General features: G+C 43.2%; 1 protein-coding gene across 6 annotated transcripts in view; it reads right to left on the reverse strand.

Moving 5' to 3' along the window:
* Window positions 1-22622, reverse strand: part of KALRN (kalirin RhoGEF kinase) — a gene marked incomplete at its 3' end in the record, with an annotated part of 654541 nt that overhangs the window by 7351 nt on the left and 624568 nt on the right. For all 6 annotated transcript variants that reach the window (XM_082458482.1, XM_082458476.1, XM_082458483.1 and 3 more), the window contains 8 exons: window positions 15549-15576; window positions 14870-15041; window positions 13582-13703; window positions 12767-12898; window positions 11093-11257; window positions 9219-9297; window positions 3585-3785; window positions 166-304 (listed from right to left, as the gene is read on the reverse strand). In XM_082458482.1, coding sequence (XP_082314608.1) covers window positions 166-304; window positions 3585-3785; window positions 9219-9297; window positions 11093-11257; window positions 12767-12898; window positions 13582-13703; window positions 14870-15041; window positions 15549-15576 — 1038 coding nt within the window. The remainder of the gene's footprint in view (window positions 1-165; window positions 305-3584; window positions 3786-9218; window positions 9298-11092; window positions 11258-12766; window positions 12899-13581; window positions 13704-14869; window positions 15042-15548; window positions 15577-22622) is intronic.

The raw sequence follows: 22622 nt of genomic DNA on the forward strand, positions 1-22622 counted from the left end.
ACTAATTCACGAATAACACACTTAAATTGTGACAACCCATTTTGTGTTTAATATTCATAGGGATTCTAACGTAAGTAAATAAAATGAGAATTTACCCCCCTCAAGGGTAATGACTGGCAGGTTAGACTTAACCATTTCCCTGCTAGGGTTGCTACTTCTTATTACCTTTATGTCCAAATGTGCAACCCTGCAGTTGTGAAGGTACTGCAGGGCTTCCATGATGTCTCGTATGTAGAAAGCTACTTTTTCTTCCATCAGCTCATCATGATTCATAAGGTAGTCTAAGAGTCGGCCATCATCCATCCTGAAAATAGGGAGGAAAAGACAAAGGAAATATGTTTATAGAGAAAACAGAAAAATAACGCACACAAAAATCTGTAAGTTTGCTAACATTTCTCCTACTCCCTATTATAAATGAAGATCAATGTTGCAACACATGTGTGTTTTAGTTAGAGCCCAAAGTTAGTGCAATGTTCAGAACTTATATGAAAAAGATAGATAGATAGATAGATAGATAGATAGATAGATAGATAGATAGATAGATGCATGCACGCTTCAGGGAAGAAATCTGTATAACCTTAAGACACATTATGTTTCGTTAACTTTTGAAACTGCTCACAAGGAAAAAGGTCTGACACCCCTTTAAGAGAGGTTAGATTGCAAAATAGAGAAAGGAGGGAGAGAGAGATCTTGCAATTGTCTGAATAACTGGAATCTGGTGGCTTCAAGGAACCTCATATATGTCTTGCAAATAGCTTTTACTTGTTAATTTTTAGTTGGGGAAAAATAGAAACTAGGCAAAGTTTGATCTTGGCATTCTTGACCCCCCTTTTGAATCCCATCCCTCTTGGGCAACTTTCCAATCTTAAAAACTATATCTGAAAGCCTGGTACAAGGGGCCAGCCAGACCTGGATTCAAATCCTGGTTCTGCCACTAACAGGTTGGCAGCTTGGAGCAAGTCATTTAAACTCTCTGTGTTTTGGTTTCTTCATCTTTAAAGTAAGAGTAACAACAACAACAATAATAATACCTATTTCATTATGAGGACTGTCCAAGGATCAAGTGAGACAATGAGGCATTTAAGCATAATTCTTAGCAATAGTAAGTGCGCAATAAATGGCAACTATTTTCAGGTGCTCTGGGCCCTCTTTAGCAGGGAGTGACCAGATGTCAGGCAGCTGGTCTCTAATATGCATTGGGCCACTAAGGCCCATCCCCAGGAAAGGCCCAGGCAGAGGAGCCTGAGCCAGAGTCAGAAACTACTTTTGAACACAGCTGACATCCCCCTGCCAAGTTTCCATTCTCTTCTCTGGCTTGTTCCTTCCCACAAACTTGTTCTCTTCTCCTGCTTTCCTTGACAGGATCAAAGGCTAGGTCCCATGAAGGCCCCCTTTGCCTTCCTCTGACCCTGCCAGGGTGGGATAGGGGTGGTGAGCATGGAGTGGAGTAGGACTGGGCTTGTTAGATGCAGCCCCCTGAACTTCTTAGGGCATTTTAGGGAGAAGTTAACAGTAGCTCTACTCTGAGACCAGAAAGTCTCAGCCACCAAGTTCATCCTTAGAGCTCTTAGATAATGCAGATGCCCAGGTCCCTCCATAGACTAGGGAATCAGAACCTCAGTTGCCTGGTAGAGAAAAGCTCTACCAGCAATTTGGACGGCCACCAAAGGGGTACGCACAGTCATGGCATAACCAGGGTTTAGCTCAGGTACTGCCTCTCCACAAATCTTCCCTGAACCTCAAGTCCAGCCAAGCCCCTCTCTATGTTCTCACACAACTCTCTCCAAAATATGCATTTACCAGACTATGCTGAAATCATTCATTTACCTATGGACTTTCTCATTAGACTTCTAACTCCTCAAGGGCAAGAAATGTAACATTTCATCTTTGTTCCTGCCACCCAGGCCCAGGTCTACACAGTGGGTGGCACATAGTGAGTGCTCAGTAAATGTTTGATAAACTAGTTCAATGCAATATTCATCTCAGTTAACCCCTGCAACATCTCTGAGAAGCGGAAACATCTTCAGAATTCACAGATGAGGACCCTGAGGCCCAGGAAACTAAGTACACTGCCCCAAATCACAGAGCTGGAATTAGAACCCAGGTTCTCCATGCCAAGAACAGCTTCTTTCCATTACTCTGTGGCAGCCTGGTAGTCAACACCTTCCCTCAGAATGGTAATTGACAAGTCTGAAGAGGCAAAGGTTCTGGGTCTGCTGTACCACCTTGGTTGGTACACAAGTGACAATACCTTTTATTGGAACTCAAGTACAACATGTTGTCATTTGTAAACAAACATAGTTCACTGTCAACAGAATGTACCTTTTGAGTTAGGAAGCTCTTAACAAACAGGTTAGGCTCTGAAAGGCTGTTTGTAAATGTATTTATGAAATCCAAAGTGACACTCTTAACTATACTCCAATAAAAATTAAAAAAAAAAAAAGAACTGGACTAAATAGCAAAGCATGAGGTCAGAATAAGTGGTTAATGTGCATATAAATTAAACTTATTTTTATCAATTAAAAAAAAGAAAAACAAAGTGACAACTTACCAACTACTACACAGCTATAGAAAGTTAAGTATCACAAAAGGATTACAATTACTAAGTGATGGTTTTGTCTCCTCTTGTTTCTTTTCAACCAGTTAAAAAATGTAGCCTAAGATGTTTGCATTTTGGCTTTCTTTTTTTCATCATAAATAAATTTACAGAAAGTTACTGCTTCGAACCCCTCCCTCCCCCACCACACACACCTAGACTAACAAGCACACAAGGGCAAGACTAAAATGACAGTTGAAAGGTGTAAACGGAGATGCTTCTCTACGGAACGTAGGTTCATGTGGAGCCAGACACAGCACTGGTCTTCGGTGTAAATGTCTATCTCCTCTCCAGGCACAGGGCCTCATCAACACCAATCAGACAACATTTCTACGAGGGCTCCATACTTCTGAAAAGATTGTTCTCTTTAGCCTCTGTAAGATCTCCCTAAACCACAGAGCACGATCTCTGTTCTTAGCTTGGGAAAGAAGTGGGAAGGATGTGACCTTATTGGTCTATTCTGGGGCCCAGTATGTGGCCCCAAGTATATGGCTGCCTGAGTCCCTAGAAAATCTGGAATGAGTGGAAGGTTTTGAGGGTAAGATTCTACCCTTAAAGGAATTTCTTGGGTGGTAGATTGAGGATGCTATGGCAGTGGATAGATGCACAAACCCCTCTCTTTCATTTCAACTCCACCCCTGTCAATAAGCCCATTGTCAATAAGCTTTTCCTAAACTCCTGCCCAGCCCAAGAGTCCATAAGAGAAAGAAGATGAAAACTGGAGTGAGAGAGATGTGGGTTCAAGTCCCAGCTTCTCCATTTCCTAGTTTTAAGGAGCTACTTTTAATGATCTTCCTTATCCTTGATTTTCTGATCTATAAAATGGGAATAACATTTTTATACAGTGGAGGGGAGAGTGCATGTTACATACAACACTCTGTAAACTAGAAGACATTGTATGAAATGTAACTGCCATTTCCATTAATTGTGGGCAAGAAATAACCCAAATAGCTGGGGACCACCTTCGAGAGATGACGCCTATACTTACAGTTCCAAAATCAGGATGTAGGAAGTGGGGGACTCATAGGTGTCATGGAGAGTGATGTATTGGGGATGCTGCAGGTGCTGAAGTAGGGCAGCCTCGTGGGCAGCCTGCTCTTTTTTCTTCATTTTTTTGCTAACAAATTTCACAGCAACATCTTTGCGAGTAGCTTTGTGAATGCACTTCTTTACTATGGAGAACCGGCCTCTGGAAAACAAAAGGGAGAAAGTGTTTTGCCAAGATTCCTCAATCAACTAGGTATAATTTTATTCAAGGATATGAGACGTTTTATCCGAAGTGGTTAGACAGTAACATTTTATTAGGAATCTACTTTTCTGTATTTTTAATTATAATGTTATCATTCAGAAAAGCCATCTTTCCTTTCTTAGCATTTTAGGGTTCTTTGAGATGCAAAAAACTAAATAATATTTTTAGTCAATATATTTTTCTGTCATTTTGAACATCAACCACAGGTTCAGTTTTCTTTGCTGAACAGAGTATATTTCTATAAAATATAACAGTGACAATGTTAAAGAAGGAGGAATTCTGCTTTATGGTAATTTCAAAACATTTTCTAAAGAGGCAATTTTTTCATTTTATTTTATATTTATGATCCTTCTGTTACAGAACATTTCCAATATACACAAAAGTAGAGAGAATAGTAGAACAGATCTTCTGTGCACCCAGCAGCCAGCTTCAACAATTATCAACATTTTGCCAACCTTTCACCTATTCTTTTCCCACCTCCTGCCCTTTTTTTTTCTGGAGTGTTTTAAGTGCATGTTACTTCTTGCATAAATACTTGGTTTGCATCTCTAGTTGACAAGGACATTTGAAAATATATAACCACCATGCCATTTTTATATCTAACAAAATTAACTGTAGCTGAAATAGACAGAATGGTTCCCAGACTCACCTGTAGGCCTATGGAAGGTAGTAAGAGAGTGAGATAGATGGAGAAACTGGTCAGCAATGGAAGCAGAGAGAGGGAGGGTCAAAGAGGTGACAAGGCAGCATCATCCAAAGCCTGTTCATGAGGTGCCCTAACCCAAGAGCAGAGGAATGAGCAGTCCAAAGGGCAGTCCACTCCTCTAGCAGAAACGAATGCATCAGACACCATGGCCACTACTAAGATTGTCCAACAGACTCCTTGACCTGGCTCTGTGTTCACCAAGCAACTTCCTGATAATAATAATTTTTTTTTTTACTATAGATTTTCCCCAAAGAAGAGAAAGCCCTAACTAATAAAGCAAGTATTAGACAAATCTTAATCAAATGCCTATTACATGTCAGACATCATTCTTGGCATAGTGAACAAGTATTTGGTCAGACTGGCAGTTCTGTTTTACATCATCCATTAATAAACTGCCATTCTGGGTTTTAACAGCACCCTCTCTTGTTTGTTTATTATAGGTCACCTCCTTCCAGAGGACTTTGGATGCAGGAAAACAATTGATTGCTGAGAAGAGATCTCCTGAATTAGTGGTTATGTCAAGGTACTGCTACCTTAATTTTTAAAATATATTTTGTGTGTATCAAAGTTATGCATCCCTATGGTTTAAAAAGTCAGTTAGCTTTAACAAAGTTTCTTATTAAAAACAATAGTGTCTCATCCTCTACCTGTCCCCATTTTTCTTCCTCTAGAGGCAGTTTAATATATCACTTCAGTATATTTTGCTGATTATTTAGGTATTTACTTCTATGACTCTAAATATAGTATGTCTTGTATGGCTATTTCTTGATTTTTCAGTTTTAGTTATTATCTGTTGACATCCCACTATAGAAGATAAGATTTTAGTCTCTTTCCTTCCTTTGTCCCCATCACATAACCACTTTTCCCATCCCCTGTCCCCCCAAGAGAATTATATTGTAATCAATATTCAATGTTTCCATTATTGCAACTATGTCAGTGTTGGTCACAGTTAAACCTCTAGTAAACTATGACTATTTTTCCTTTTTGTGGTAAAATGCATTCTTCAATCTTTTCTGAAAAAGAGTGCATGGGAAATAAGTTGTTTGAGATTTGCATATCTAAAACATGCTTATTCTACATTTATACTTGATTGTTAGTTTTGCTGGGTATAATTCTAGGTTGGAAAAAATTTTGAGGAATTATTCTATTGCCTTCTAACTTCTAGTGTGATTGATGATGTTAACTGTTAATGTTCAAAGCATTATTATTCCTAATCCTTTGCATATGATTCTTATAAAAATATTTAGCTCTCTCCTCACTGAGATTTCTCCCACATTCTTTAGCTCAAATGGACACTTTCTGTAGTTCCGCTGGCCAGAAATAATGGGATTCTGTCAAGAGTTTTAGCCTCTGGCATCCTCATACACTTCCACACAAATGCCCTTGTGGGTAAAAGAGTAAGAGAAAGAAGAAAGGGGGAAAAATAGGAATCTCCCTGCTCTCTTCCTGTCTTTTGGCCATAAAGATGGATTTCTCTTGGAGATTTTGCTCTCTGTGCATGCTGCACAGTTCACTGATTTAGCCCACCCTTGGGTTAAAGCTAAGAGATCAGGAGAAAAACAAAAAACCAAAAACCCCTCAAAACAAAAAAACCCAGAAAACTCACTGCCACTGTCCTTGCCTTTTTTCAGGTGTTAACTTCCCTCCCCAATCTCTCTGTTACTTACCTTTCAGAATGCTCAGATAGTTGCTATCTGTATTTCATCCACGGATTCTAGTTGTAGTCAGTGGGAGAGAAAGGCTACAATGGGCTTATTCCATCTTGGCCAGCATCAGAGCTTGGCTCATTTTAAAAGCTGGGGACTAAAAAGCTGTTGGAAGCTCTGTGTGTGTGGGTGGAGCCTGTCAACTCGACCTTCACTGTAGGGTGATCTGAACGGACTGTTTTGTCAGGGGAAACTCCAAAGTCAGTATCTTTAAGTCTTTCCTCTTGAGCTGGTCAGATTCCCCAGAGAAAGGCCCTCCTACTTTCTGCCTGGAAGGTGAAGCCCTGGCTGTCCACCTCTGGAGGCCTGGTGGGTAGGAGAGCAGGGGTCCTCAGAATCTAGCATTTATATACTCTCACAGTGGCCCTGTTTGGAGTATGGTTCCATTGCCCTCAGCTGGGCTGGTGTCCCTGAGAACAGAGGCACTCTGTTTCACCCTTTCCAGGGGATAAATCTCCAGTCTTTTCCTTGATTGGGAAGGACAATCACACAGCTGCCTGAAGCTGGGGAGGAGGTCTGGAGCCACAACCTCTTCTCACACAAGGTTCAGACAACCCTTCCAATTTTAGCATCTTCTTTACACATATTTCCAGAGGTACTGGATGCTGCCAGCCCCTGAGCCTTCCGAGAATTCTGCTGCAAAAGTTACACTGGCTCTCACTTGACCCCACAACTGACTTGGACTGAGTTTCTCAGGTCTCTCAGTCATTTGTCACTTTCACCTCTTTTTCTGCTTCTAATACTTGCTATCTCTTCTTCCAATGTCCTCATCTTTACGTGCCTGCTTAAAAAAAATCCTTTACTGTAGATTCAGTGAAGTCTCAGGAGGGAATGAAAATGGATGCCTGTGTCCAACCTGCCATCCTTATCTGGAGGCCTGGTACTGCTACCTTTTTGGATCCTGTACAGGTAACCAGGTAGCATTTCCAAGGGATAAGTCTTTGGCTTCTTTAAGCTGCAATGGTGCCTATATAGTTTATTTCTGGTTAAGTATGCCATGCTCAAGTGCTCTTTGCTTCTATGGATGGGCTATAGGAGTGAAGCTATTTCTTTTTTGGTCTTTGTAATACTTAATTACTGGAGAGCTATTTTTAACAAGATAGTCATATAGATCTAGAATTTTAGGTTTAGGTGTGATGGAGAAAGCTGACTCACTTACATGTCCCTGGCACAGATATCTTTTATGTATCTCATGTAAGTATCTATATGTTTTATTTCCATTCTGTTAATATATAGCATTTTAAAGGATCTTCTAAAAATATGAAGACTATACTTGGGAGAGAGGGAAAGCTTCAGGTTATTGGAGATGAAATTTAAAACAAAAACATCAATTGCTTTGAACAGATCAGAAAATTGATTTCCCCTTAAGAAATATCAAAACGTCCATCTCTTCTAGGTAAAACATGCCTTAGCCTATGACTATCAACAGCAAATACATGCCTTGGGGAGGAATTAACCGGTACATCCAGGTGGTGGAACCAATTTCATTTAGAACCAGATGGGGATTTGATTTGCTTATTATTGGGGTCATATGTAGCTTCACAAACTTTAATATCATGGAGCAAACTAGATTTCAACTACTAGAACTTACTTTTGACAAAAGTTGCTATGATGAGAAACAACATATATTAGTAAAACAAGCACAGGCTTAAAGTCAGGTAGCCCAGGGTTTGAATCCTGGTTCTACACGTACTAGTTGTGGGATCTTGAGAAAGTTACTTAACCTCCTGAACCTGAGTTTCCTTTACTGGAAATCTACTCAAACACTACCTCATGGTGTTATAAGGATTAGCTTAAATAACTTTTGTACACTATCTGCATGGTATCCAGAATACTGCATTACTCAACAAGCTTCATCATCACCATCATCATCATCATCATCATCATCATCATCATCATCATCATCATCATCATCATCGCCATGTAAATTTCCACTGGCTTTTTTTTTTTTTTCTGTTTGGCTACACAAAGAAGATAGGAAAGTAGAGCTAAAGCTGGTTTTTGATGAGAGGAGCTGTAACAAAAGGCAGGGAATTACATTGTTACTCCTGCCTAAGAAATGGGAATAATGAACATTTTTGCTCTCGTCACAACCATGTAGGAAATTTTACCCTTCATTGAGAGACGTCAATCAGAGATGGAGAGGATGCTAATGGCCCATTGCCAGTGAGTGCTCTTTTATTTACACATCACAGGAGGGTGGGTGACTTGTAAGATCTACCCACATTCTCTCACCTAGACCTCCTGGAGACCAATACATCACAGGCATGTAAAACCTTCCCATCAATGATTTTGTGAGACAGGTGATACATTATTTTTCACTATTCTGTTAAAAGTCACATTTCTATCCTTTTCATTTTTGAGGACACATTTTTCTAACCAAAAGAGAGACAGACAGAGAGAGAGAGAGACCTGTACCCAACAATTAGTGCTTATATATTCTTCTCAAGAACACATGGAACTTCTTATGAAAATTGACCATATACTACTCATAAAGCAAGTCCCAACAAAAATCAAGGAATCAGTATCATATAGACCAAATTCTCCAATCACAAAGCAATTAAATTAGAAATCAGTAGTAAGAAGACAATTTTTAATCTCATACATTTGGAAGTTTTATAACAGTTCTACAGTTGGGTCAAAGAAAAGAATCATAGTTGAAAGAAAAATACCTAGAACTGAATTATGAAAATGCCACATATCAGAACTCAGGATTTAGCTAAAATTGTACTTTGAAGAAAAGACTGAGCCTTAAATTCTTATATTAGAAAAGTAGAAAGGCTGAGAACTTCAATGTAAGCAGTTAGAAAAAGAACCATAGAAAATACACATAAATATGCTAGTTTTTTCTTAGTATAGAGAAAATGCACTTAGTGAAAGAAACACAAAACAAGAAGTCGTTATTATCACGTGATGTTTTTAAGTGTTCATGAATAAAGGAACAGAAAACTGGGTTATTACCTTCCAATTTCATTCAGCTCCGTATAAGCTGAATCGAAATTTTCCTTCCAAGAAATGGTGGCACCATCAGCAGCAGCATCTTTGGAAGAGAAAGAATCCATTTATAGTATTGAGAAAGCCGTATAAGAATAACGAAAAGGTTAACAGAAAAGCTCCAGCATCACCCCCAAAGCAATTCTCATGACTAAATATGGAATCTTAACTCAGTGGGAAAATGCCACAATTCTCTGAAACGTTATCTTAAAAAAATATTATCCAAGGGGAAACTGACATGACAGAGTCAGACTCCCTGTACCATCTCCGTAAACCAAGGGAAAACTCCGAACAATCAGAAATGTAACTTCTGGGTGTTGTCAAATAGAAATCTGCTAGAAAAAATTACAAGGGAGAAAGAAAAACACTTTGAAAGGCCTAGAAAAGCCAGTGAGAATCGGGGCTGTAGGGAGGTTGCAGCAGAGAGGAAAGGGGAAGAGTTATACGGCCAAGGAGAAAAGGAAAGGAACGTGCTCAAAACATTCTAAAAACTGCTTTCTCACCCCTTTGTTCTCAGCATTAATGAGCTTATCTGGTGTATTGAGTGATTTAGCCTAGCCCGAAATCTTCGGTGGTATTACCTTGTATGATGCATTAATTCCCTGGCAATGATTTACACACACACACACACACACACACACGCAAGCACGCACACCAATATCTATCTGTGTTGACTGCTGGGGAGCAAGGCTCACAAAAAGAAGCAAAACAGAAGCAGCAGTCATCCCTGGGCAGGATTTAGGCAGTGGCCTGGGAGCAGAGCAGTCAAGGCTGCAGCATGTCTCTTTTGACCCCGGTCACCTCAGGCTGCCCAGAGCACAGCCGGGCTGAGCCGGGACATGGTTTACCCACATTGAGTTCTCAGGAAATAGCGAACCGGGGCCAAGGTTTCCCAGTGAGTCACAGGCCCCTGGGAGCAGAGCTGAGCCGGGCTGCCAGTGGGGAGAGGCCTGGGGAGCATTTCCGGAGCTAACCACGGGGGCGGGGCTGCAGCCTGGGGCCCTAGAGGGTCCACAGCTCCTCTTGAGACTCCAGGATGCCCTTAACCCAAAGACGCACGTTCACTGTCTTTTAACCAGAGTGACCTCCTCTCCCTGCCCCAACATACGCAGTCCACTGCCCTGCACTGCCCAAAACCTTGCTCTTTGGAGATGTCTTCAGGTTAACAAGTTTCCTCTTACCAAATGTCCCAGGGACCAAGGTGGCTTGATGAGATAATGAATAGAGGGGCAAAATAAGAACCACGTTTGTAAAATACTCATGTGCAGCTAGTTAAATGCGTATCTTAGTTATTCAACACATCTACGTAAAAACATATCCATGTTGAAACAAGACATTCTGGGAGGGTTGGGGGTGGAGAAACTACTGAATACTCATTTTGACTCAAATCCTTCAGGCAGGTTGCTTTCCTCTCCCCGTTTTAAATTGGTGAGTGGGGCTGAGGTACACTTAGGCCGGCAGGGGTTCCCAGGGAAGAGGTGGCTCGGTGTTCCCGTCTCAGAAGAGGGTCGGTAGCATCCATGTGACTCACGGCCCCTGCCTGCCCCTCTTGGTTCCTGGAGACACACACAGGTGCCCGGGAACCTGGCAGGCCCAGGGTAGACATGGGTGGCAGCTCTAACTTGAGCCCTGTACTTTACGGAAACACTCTTCGTGAGGCCTCTGAAACGCTACTTGGCAGAAGCCGACAAGCAAATCCAGGTCACCTCTAGCTCAGTGGCCTATTGACACTGCCAGTGGGCAGTGACATGCCAGTGGGCAGCCAGTGCCATTGAGTATGTGACAGTCGGTCAGGTGTCTTGTCTCTGTCGCCTGGGGTACTGGGCATGGCTGGGACTCACCGTATTCTGGAAGTCGCACGAACTCTGAGGGCTCGCTGGGAAGGCTGATCCCCCAGGGGTTACTGGCACTGACTCTGAACTGATAAGGACTCCCAGGACTGAGGTCCTCAATGACAAGGTAAGTGTCCAAGGTCGACGCTACCGACTGCTGCCAGGCCTGGGAACCTAGGGCACAATTTCCGAGGAGAAGGAAAGAGGAAAGGCCAGAGGCACATTGTTTCAAAGACCTTCAGCAAACAAAGAAAGGAAAAGTGACACATTCCATTCAAGGGACAGTTGTGGTCACTGCCTCGGGCCTTGAGAGCCTGTGGGCTAACTGTGGCAGGTTTGGGTTCAATTTCCTAAAAGACTGAACACGTCCTGAGAGCGGTGCAAGCAGCTGGCCTGTAGAGTCTGTTCATTTCCAAATGGGCACATGGGAGAGTGAAAAGACATAGAGCATGCAGAATTTACAGAATTTACACATGGCACATTTTTAATAAGGCCAGAAAAGTATATTGTAAATTAATAACAAAGTGAGAGAAAATATGCATTTGGCAATTGAAACAGAAAGGAAATGAACACGTATGGAGCATTAGGTACGTGTAAAATACTGCGGAAGGAGTCTTCCCATAATTCTCTCATTTAACCTTCTCACTTAAATCCTCAGAAATCCTATGAGGTTGGGAGCATTAATCTCACTTTACAGATAAAGAAACCAAGGCTCAGAATGATTAAATAACTTCCCCGAGAGAACTTAGTTCATCTTATGAACTATGACCTGAATAATGCTAAGGGAAATACAGGCTTGGGGAGACATGTCTCTCAGCTCAGCATCGATCGATACCTTTGTGCTGTGTTGAGAGACACAGTGAACAGCTAAAGAAAGAGGCAAACATAAATAGCTTTATAACTGCAGAGGGCCTGTTTAAGAGAAGCAAGAAGGGTTAAAATAAGAAGAGTAACAGTAAAACAGAGGATTCTGGTTCCAGGTGCAAACAGTTGCTTTCAATTCAGGTGTGTGACTCATCACACGGTTCAGAGAGGTGTTATTAACAATTAGAGCTACCTGGCAGCTTCTCATTTCAACTAATTCTTCTTGATAATAGTTGCTTCTAACTGCTAAGGAAATGTATGCACTCTTAGCATGTAAATGTAACAAATTTAAAAACTGAACAACTTGAAAAGTCATCATATATATATACTGGTCTCTAAAGTCTGTCTGGGGGTAAAGTTGGCGGGTGGAGGTGGGGTAGAGCTCTGCTTTTGCCACCTTAGTTACTTCTCTGGGAGAAAGATCACAGATTAGCAAACTAGAGACCTGGGTTCTCATGCCAGCTCTGCCTCTTATGAACCCCAGCCTCGTGTTTCTTAACTTTCTTTAAGCTTTAGCCTCCTCATCTGTAAAATGGGCCCAATGGTCCCTGTCTGGGTGATCGGGCTGGTTAAGTAGAGAAGTGCACGTGAAGGTACTTGGCAACCTGCCATTAGTCATTATCATTCTGGCAAAAAACCCTGCTCGGTGTTTGAGATCAAAGGTGGCTGTAGCCCGGCACTGAGGCCTTTGTGCTGAGTTGGGAGACACGAGAAGGAATAGCTGATGAAAGGCATAGAGGCAAATGGTTTTATGACTCTGAAGGCCCTCCTTAAGAGAAAGAGAAGATAGAAAAAGAAGAGCAGGGGGAGACGGCGCACCTTCCTCTCTGTACTCCACAGTGTAACCAGAAATAGTGCAGTTTCCCGTGCTGGATGGGGGCAGCCAGCGGAGAATCACGGAGGTGCAGCTTCTCTCCTGGGCAATGGGGCGGTTAGGGGCTGCCGGAACACCTATGGGGACAGAAATTAGGGTCAAATGCTATTTCTGCAGAACTTGGCATTTTACACCAAGGCTGAAAGTCACCTAGGGAATGTTGACACCTAACCTGTGTCTCAAATGTTTCCCAAGACCTTCTCCACCGAGTGGCACACCTTTCCCTAGGCCCGAGGGAGAGCTGGGAGATATACCTTGTTGTCAGAAGTTCTTCCTCGGACTAAATGCTGCACCCTGGAGAGAAAGCTTGGTCAGAGAACTAGGCTCGAGGAGGTGTACCGTAGGGCACGGAGAGCTCTTATCAAAGATTCATTCTGTTCCCATTTGCTGGAACTATGCTTTGGAACTTTCACAATGTACCTCTTCCTTCCCAGGTCTCAGGGATCCCTTGTAATGTCCAGTTAAAATGTTTGACTAACACAAATTCATAGAGACAGAAGGTAGAATGGTGGTTGCCAGGAGCCGGGGGTGGGGAGGAATGGAGAGTCGTTGTTTAACGGGTGCAGAGTTTCAGCTTTGCAAGATGAAAAGAGTTCCAGAGATGGATTACACAACAGTGTGAATGTACTTGACACTACTGAACTGTACACCTGAAATTGGTTAAGATGGTAAATTTTATGTTATGTGTATTTTACCAGAATTAGAAAATGAATATTAAAAAGAAAGCACAAAAAATGTTTGACCGTCAAAGAGACTGTACCTTGCACTTTAACAGTAGCAGACGTTGATGTGGTGCCGTGGTCATTTGCTGCTATGCAGGTATAAATACCGCTGTCTTGGGGCATCAGATTGCAGATTTTCAGGGTGATTTCCCCGGAATCACTAGGGACACGAAAAGGATGCCCTTCAGACTCCAGTAATGAGACAAGTGACTATAAAAGTATAAGGGGTGCTGAGCCGAGTCCTTAGGACCAAGGTCTAGTCCCTGTTCTGTTACTTTCTTACACACTTGGGTGAGCACCTTGCCTCTCCATCTCCCCAATGCCATACAGAGGAAGAAAATTCTTGCCATGCCCATCTCTCAAGTTGGTTGTAAATGAGGCTTAGTAGAGGAGTAAAATGGGATAAGAATCAGAACGTGGTTTGAAATATATCAAGTCCTATGCAAATACTGGTCCCCAATATTACTAGTGTCATTGCCACCTAGCAACTTGGTCCTAAAACATTTTCAGTCCACAGTCAATAACAAGTGGTACAAGAAAATGGAAAGAGAATGAAATGTTCAAGTATTTCACATTCTACATGTGGGACCCTCAAAATAATTAAGTGACTTAAGCAAAGGCAAAAGGACTAACTTTCCCAGTAGTCCCAGCCTGGGGTCCAGGACATCAAGGGGAAGAACTGCTCTGAAAGGGTTAAATGCAGAGGTCACAGTCAGCCCCACTCCCTTCCCACAAAACCTGGTGATCTTCATGAGCCTCACCATGCACTGACTCTCACGCTAAGCTCCCTGGGTCCACTGATATTTCAGGACCTGGCCAGGGAGTCTCTGCTGGGAACACCATTTCACATGCAAAAACATTAAGTTAAAGGATGAAGTGTCTTGATCCTAGCTGTTTCTTCCATAAATGTCTCTTAAGCATCTAGGGCGTGTTACGGCTTTCCTCTGTAAGCAGTACTGTGCAAGAAAGTTCTTAATTAGCCGCAATAAATACTAACAGAATAATTGGGAGGCAGTCAACCAAATTTGTTAAATAGTCTTTGTGAGAAGCATGCTTGTGGCTGGATTTTCTGTTTTCTATTGCACACTTTGGAGTAAGTCATTTTTTTTTTTCTTCTAGGAAAATTGTTCTTTAGTTAATGAAGGAATTGAGTATACCACTGTTTCACAGGATTCCGAGGGGCACAAAGGTTCTGTGCTAGGATAGGCTCCAGGGCAGCTCTTCTCTTGAGAGACCAAGTAACCAGAACAGGAGCTACATGCCAGACTTAGCCTCCGGGTACCGCACTGAGGTGCTGGGGTTGCTGACGTGGGGACGTTAGCTTACCAGGAGGAGACGGTGTACGTAGCTGAGCTGTTGTCAGTGTCAAGGATGTTCTGGTCTGGACCCTTCCAGGTGATGGTGGGCTTTGGCCGCCCACAGACTTTGCACTGCAGTGTCACTGTGTCCCCAAGCAAGCAGGTCACATCCACTAAGGGCACAAGGAATTCTGGCGCCACTGTGGTCAAATCAACATCGACATAAATTTGCATCATTCAGAACAGACAGAATAAAACAGTTATTTTATAACACAGCCCTCTCATTCCCCACCCATGTTGTGTAACGATTCAAATAACCTTCAGCTTAACTCTGTAGAGTCACCTGTGTCCCGTGAAAAAGTATTTTTAAAGTAATAAATATTTATTTTAGATTAAATTAGGAAATATAGATTAAAAAAGAGAAGAAAAAAGCTCCATGGTGACATCACACAGGGGTTACTGTGAACATTCTGGTATATATCCTTTTGGACTTTATATAAACACATATTTTCTTACAAAAAGTGGATCCCATTACACACATTACAAGGTGTGGTCTTTTTCACCCTAACAGCGTATCCTAAACATTTTCCTTGTCCGTAAGTAGAGAACTGTATCACCGTTGTTTAAAGGCGCTACCTCAGTGCTGGATTTGCCATAATTTATTTAGCCAATCGCCACGTACTCAATTCTGCCACTTTTTAACTCACCTTCTTGGATGAAATTTGGATTTAAGATCTGAAAAACACAAAGAAACAGAAAATTGCTTAAATCCTAAGCTACTAAAAGAGAATGGGAGACTTCTATCCTAGTGAGTAAAAAGCAAGTACAGTTTGGGGCGAGAAGCGTGGAGCCCAGCTCCTGCAGCTTGTGACTGCATCACTATTGTAGTAACAACAAGGGCACCTGGTTTACTTTCCCATCTGCTCTGACTGTTTACATTCCCTCTGGGCAGCCCGGGCCGCAGGCAGGTTTACTGTGACTGCAGAGCTGGGCTGGCCACAGCTGGCCTCGTTACCCTCCGTCTCCTCGCTTGCTCTTGCTCCCTGCCATGTGCATAAAAACCCATTCTCCCCCACCTCAATATGCACTCAAGCATCGTGATGGCACTGATTCCTCCCAGCATCGGGAATTTCCAAAAACAGAGCAACTGACATCTACAGAGCAATTGACATCTACTAAACTGGAAGAGTCATGGACGTTAACCAGCCCAGTGGTTTCCTTCCAGCAGCTAAATGCAGAGCTTGTCTGGTTGAAGGAGGAAGAGGGGAGTCCCAGCTGTCCATCCTGCCCCCCTGAACTGCTCCTGTAGCCCAGGCCTCCACAGGGCAACTTGAAAAGCACTGCACAGCCCTTTTGGCTGCATGGTTGAGGAAGCAGAGACTTGGGCTGCCCTAGTGACCTATCTGGTCACTTGCTGGTTGGCAGAGGCCGTGCTGGAGCCCTCTGCACACTACAGTGTCTGCTTTGTGACACCATGGATCTTACAGAAGGGAAAACCTTCCAGCCGACTGGCCATTACCCCTTCTTGAGAAGATGTTGCCTTGGTTTTTCTCCTATCTTTTGTATTACCTCTAATCCTACAGTCTGGGTCATAAAGCTGGGTGGGGTGAACAAAATCTGGGCTTCCCAGTAGGAGAGGCTGGGGCCTACCTCTTTTGCTTAATGTGATTTTATCCTTGTTTTTAAATACTTACTATCATCACTTTCCTTCACTGTAACATGGTGATAACTAATACCTAGTACAAAGTGTTATCATGAAGATTAAATGAAATATTGTATGTCACACAATGCTTGACAAATAACAAGTATTCAATGACTATTTAAATAAAGATTATCTAATTCTAATCATCTCCCTTCTGCTAAGAGGCCTATTGTTGCAGGGGCTTATCTCTAATAGTTTATCTTGCAAAATTCTTCTTTAATGAAGCTAGGAGGCTCATGTGCCTTGCAAGTCGTCTGTTGGGGCAGTCTCACTTATCTCCCCAGTTTACCCAAGTCATAGGTGAACTTGGCTTCTGTGTGGTTTTACCTGACACAGGCATCCATACGAGCCCTTTGGAAAAAGATACTATTTCCTCCTCTGAGTTCCCCTCTGCAAACCGATTGCCTGCACCTACCACCCAGGTTTTTCACGAAGCAGGCTGCAGAAAACTCTTGCGACGCCAAGTCCCGGGGCTGAGCGTCTCAAGACTCTGACCATCACGGTGCCCTATACTAGTCTCCAAAGGCCACTCACACCACTGCCCGGCCTGCTTTTAAATCAACGGTTTTCAATCCTTGACCCAGGTGGCTTTAAAAACACACACAAAAACCCAGTGCCTGGCCCTCATGCCTAGAAATTCTGTTTTAATTGGTGTGAAGTGGGGTTGGGATCAGCAGTTTTAAAAGCTGCCTCAGGTGAATCAACACGCAGCCTGTTGAGCAAAGCTGCTGAAAGTTCCCCTCCATCCAAGGGAACTGATCTCAGATAAACCACCTTCCTGCCCCTGAGTCTTTTCTGGGGGTGGGTGTGGGGGACGCATGGGGCATTTGGTAAAAGTGACTGCTTTTCCCACACCTTAGAAATCGCCTCTATGTGAAGAGGCCCTGGGCCATGGTAGGCAGAGAAGTGTAAAGAGTTGTTCCAGTTGAAAAATTAAACTACCAGTACACATGGTGGGCAGTCCAGCATCACTTGTAGGGGGTGCTAAGGAGGTCATAAATTGGTCCACCTGACTTAGGTGAGGCGGGAGAATGACATCGAACCAGTTATTTCACGGTCAAAGAAAAGGAAACTAGGAATATTTCTTAAACGTTAATAGTGGTTTTCTCGGGGTGATGAGATGAAGGGTGGCCGTCCACCCATTCAAACAACGTTGCTTCTTCAGGCTAGTGTAAGATTTTGTGGATACAGAGATGCTAAGACATAGGCCCTGACCTCAGGATTTATAAAACATCTGCACATTGGTGATTTTTTTTTCTTTTTCTTCTTACCTGGGCTTTTCAAATATTCTGCAGTCAGTATGTCTCACTTTTGTAATATTTTTTTTTTAAGGAAAAAATGGTTCACTTAAGAGCTATTAGACCATAAGTTCTTCAAAAACAGGAACCATTTGTTATTCATCTTTGTACCTCAGGCCTCTAGCCCCCGGTCTGCCACGTAATGCGCATTTAATACATGTTGGTTGAATGAGTATTTGACCTATGTCCACATTTCAGTTCTCCAACGAATTTAGGACTGATTCATACACAGAATCTGGAAGTAGGACCAAAAGATCTATAACATAATTACTCCTGGGTATAATACTATTTGAATAGAGTCTATTTTCAAACACAATGGAATGCAAACGTTTTGGAAAATGATTAAAAAACATAAAATCCATGGCCTCTGAGAGAAGAGGGTCTTAAGAGTGTGGGTTGCAGGAGGGACTGTAAACTCTGGCAGCAGACAGAGTACGTAGTATCCAGACCCTAAGCCGACATACTCCCTTGTCTTGAACAACATTCCCAAGCACCTGAGGCCTCGGTTTTATCTGTAAACTGGGGACAATAATGCCCACCTGGAAAGTTGTTTGACTGAAGGGCTCAATCTATTTCACGAAGATTTACTGAGCTGACCCTTGGTTAGGTGGTGGTGGCCTGCCCTCACTGGGCCAATGGTCTAGCGGGAAAGATGGAATTAAATGGCTCACAGTGTCCAGGAGGGGGCCTGGCTGATGGCAATAGCCAGCCTCCAGCGAACACGGAGCACTGCCCTCTCCCTCGTCCTACCCCCACTCAATCATAAGGACTCCAGGGTAAAAAAGATTTGGGAATGCTGCCAGCTTTGTTCGATGGCCTGTATTTCCCATCTTGATGGGAATCCACAAGGGAGCAAGACATCGAGTCCATGCCAGGAGACACAGAGAGGAGAAAGATGACAAATGGAAGAGACAAATGGCAGTTTCCTACGTTATAAAAATTCAAGTGGGGTTTCGTAAACCTGCACTGTGGCAGTACTTTTATAAACATCCCAAACGGCTGCTTAGAGAATTTCTTACCTTATTCCTCTTTCTCGTCACAACCCCAACCGTGTTAAGTATACTGTTAAACACAGGCACCGTTTAGAAAGAAAATCTTCCTAGCTTCCGTGTAGACCTTAGTGGGGACTTTGGAGAGAAAGGCTGCTGATACGGCTTAACTGCAGCTTCTCTCTCGGGAGGCGGCTTGTGGAAGGCACCCGTCTTCATGCCGCTGCCTCTTGGCTGGCCTAGGTGTTGCTGACAATGGTAATACCACCACTGATTTGTTTAACCTCGCATGGCCTGCATAAACTACTCACAAACTCCTTCACTTGCCCCTCCAAAGCCCTGGGAAGAGGTGCCGAGCAGCTGTTACTTATTCCCATTTCCAGAGGAGACAGGGAAGTAAGTGCAGCCTTACGGAGACAGTGACGGGGGACTGGCCCCCAGAGCTCTTCCCACCTCAGTGCTCAGTGCAGAGGCAAGGTCTGGGGAAAAGCATCGCGAGACTTTGTCATCGATGTCAAAGGCCTGCCTGCTGACCTTTAATCTCCATCCTTGCTCTACATCTCATCTCTACCCAGTCCTCCTCTGCAAACTCCTCCAGCAAGGACCAAGAGCCTGGAAAAAGTCCATACCAATGTTTTTCTGACTGTGACTCTGGATTATGCCCATAGGACATTCTTCCCTCGTTTTTTCTCTTTCTGTTTTGAAGCAAATCAGAGTATGGACTGGAGAAGAGTCATGCCAACCTTCTCACACTGTATCTTGTATTTGCCTACGGCTCTCTATGGACTACAAGGCCCATGCAGGCAAGGGCCATGTTTCATTTCATTGTCATTGCCTCAGAGCCTAGCGTAATACCTAGCACATAAGTGCTCCGTTGATATTTGTTAAATCAATGAAAATGTGAAATGGTGAGGTCCTAATTTGGGGGAGGAGAGTTGAGAAAATGCCTTGCTGTGAACTTGGAGTGTTTCCCGATTTCCATTAATCTGGAACTTGACTTGTTCTGGAATCTCACTGGTCAGTCAGGGTCTGAGATTTAGCCAACAGTGATCTTCCTCTCCTCTCTGCTCTTCCAGAGGCCGCTCCCTATGGCTCTGATCACGTGCCGCCATCTATCAACACATCTTCCCTGCATGTTAATTGCCCCACCAGACTTGTGAACCCTTCGAAGATAGCAACCTGTTCATCTGTTTTATGTACCGTTTGTCATGTTGCTTAACATAGCACCTTGCACATAGCAAAGATCAAGTAAAATTTGTTAAATCAAGTTAACTGAGGCCAATGAGTAGACTAGAATTTAGGTCTCCTGACCACCTTGTCTTATGATCACCGGTGGTGTGGGCAGGGACCTGAGGCATCAGTCTGGGACCCAAAGGGTTAATCATAAGATGCACCTATTTCTTAAATCCTAACATTTTCCTTCCTTAGAAACAGTCTGGGGGCCATGTAAAGTGGTGGCTGGGCAGGAGGAGAGATCTGGAATCTAAAATGGAAGTGGCCGTGGAGGGAAGAAGACATTTACATAAAATGCACGCTCTCTCTCTGGGAGACCCAAGTACAGGAGGAGGAGGAGGCTGGTACAGGCCGGGTGGGAAAGAACTGCTGGGAAGCCTGGTTTTATTTGAACAGCAGAGGGCGGCAGGCGGTAGTGCGTCCTCCTAGAACCACCGCGACGCGGTCCATCAGCAACCCAATTTCTTCCTTCCGGAGAGAATTCCATTCGTTTTCTTGATTTTTCTTCAAAACGGCAGGGCAGTGAGGTAACAGGAAAGAATCACAGGCGAAATCAACCAGAAATGAATAACACGCTGAGCTTTGAGGAAATCTGGAGTCTATTTTTCTTGCCATTCAGTGTCTAAGATTCTGACTTCAAGACCTGAGAGTGAGGGTGAAGTCCCATCTGCCTAGAAAAGCAGGTGTCAACTGACTCCAGAAGAAAAATACCTGTTTTTTTCTAAATCCCTCATCACCTGTCACAAAACACAGTTCAAAACTACATATCAAGAGCGCTGAGGGAATAAAAATGGTCAAACGAAACTCAAATGTCCTGAACTCAACTCAGAGCTACCTTGAATAAAACAACATTTCTGTCTTCTGCCTCTTCTTTCTAGTCTCTTTATGCTTGTTTCATATGAATCTGTGTTCAGAGGAGGAAGGAAAGGGATTTTAGATGATGAGATTTGGCAATAAAATGAACAGATACCAGAAAAACACTTTCTAAAAATTGAGGTATGATTTCTGGTTTGGAGGTTTAACCCTTCATGTTTCCAATCTGGCCAAACCAGACACGATTTTCTAATTTTTTAGAAAACATTTCTCTAAAAATTTAGAAAATATTCCTACCTCTGCTCATCTCTTAAGAGAACATAAAATAAATTGCAGTTAAAAAAATACATAAATGCAGCACAATCCTGAACAGCAATAGAATTCTCTCTTTGAACTAGTTCTGTACCTCCCAAGTATTTTCATTATCATTTAGCTCTAAGTATTTTTCTTCCACCATTCTTTTCTTTGACCCCATTGTAATAGCATTGTTTTAAAATTTACAAATGTATGAGGTTTAAAAAAAATTATCTTCTTGCTGATTTCTAACTTAATTGCATTGTGGTTGGAGAATTTGGTCTATACAATACTGATTCCTTGATTTTCGATGGGATTTGCTTTATGAGTAGTACACGGTCACATTTCATAAAAAGTTCCATGTGTTCCTGGGAAGAAAGTATAAGCACTAATTGCTGCGTAGAGCTATGAATGTCCATGTGTGGAGCACACTGTTTCACGGGGACTTCTAATCCAACCCCCTCTCCTATTCCTCCTCGGTGTTTTGCTTAAAGAACATTTATTGTGTTCTCAAAAATAAAAAGGATAAAAATGTGACTTTAATAGAATAATGAAAAAAAAATCTATCACCTGTCCCACAAAACAGCAGAGGGGAAAGGAACGGAAAGGGGGTTTACTGCTGTGCATGCATTGGTCTCCCGGGGCTGTCAGCCACAGAGAAGTCTGCCAGGACAGGGCTGGGGTTGCAGGGTGGGATGGTGCAGCAGTGGTGTTATCACCTCCCTTCTATAAGTCACGTTTGCAACTTGGAAGCCAAGATCTTGACTTTGAATATTCAAAGTCTTTATAGATGAATGTTCTGAGGTCTCCTCCCTCAATGATTTGACCTTGATCATACCCCTATCCCCTAAGCTTCTTTTATTGAGTGAAACACCCTCCCAGGGTCTGTGGACCCACGACAGGTTACAGTGTGTTCCGAGGACACGGGAGAGTGGAAGGTTGATTTGTGGGAACTCCCATGCCCGATGCTCCTTCCCTGACGTCCCCCGCTGCACTCAGCCGCTGTCATTTCTGCTTCCCCCGCTGCTCCTCCTTTGCCTTTCGCTAGCGCTCATTCCTCTCCCTGTCCCGCCCGTCAGGGTCAGGTATTTACCACCTTTCATTAGATCGATGGCAACAGCCCTCCAGCGGGCCTGCCTGTCCCCACTGTTCTCAGTCAGGTGCCAGTGATCTTCCTAACGTCCAGAATGAATCACCCTGACTCTGCCTAACAAGCTTCGACTGCTCCCCGCTGTCTACTGGACCAAGTCCAGGCTTCCTAGCAAGTCCCTTGAGGCCTTCAGAGTCTGGTTTCAACGCACCGGCCAGGCTTTATCTCCCACCACTCTTCCCACATACCTAAAACCCAGCTACCCAGACCGTAGTCTCTTCTCAAAATGTGCCAGCCACTCTCATACCTCTGGGCCTTTGCTCAAGCCCTTTTCTGACCCTTCACCCTTTTCCAAGACTGTT

Source organism: Balaenoptera physalus (genome assembly GCF_965194825.1).
Source record: "Balaenoptera physalus genome assembly, chromosome: 4".
In the NCBI taxonomy this organism is placed as follows: Eukaryota; Metazoa; Chordata; class Mammalia; order Artiodactyla; family Balaenopteridae; genus Balaenoptera; species Balaenoptera physalus.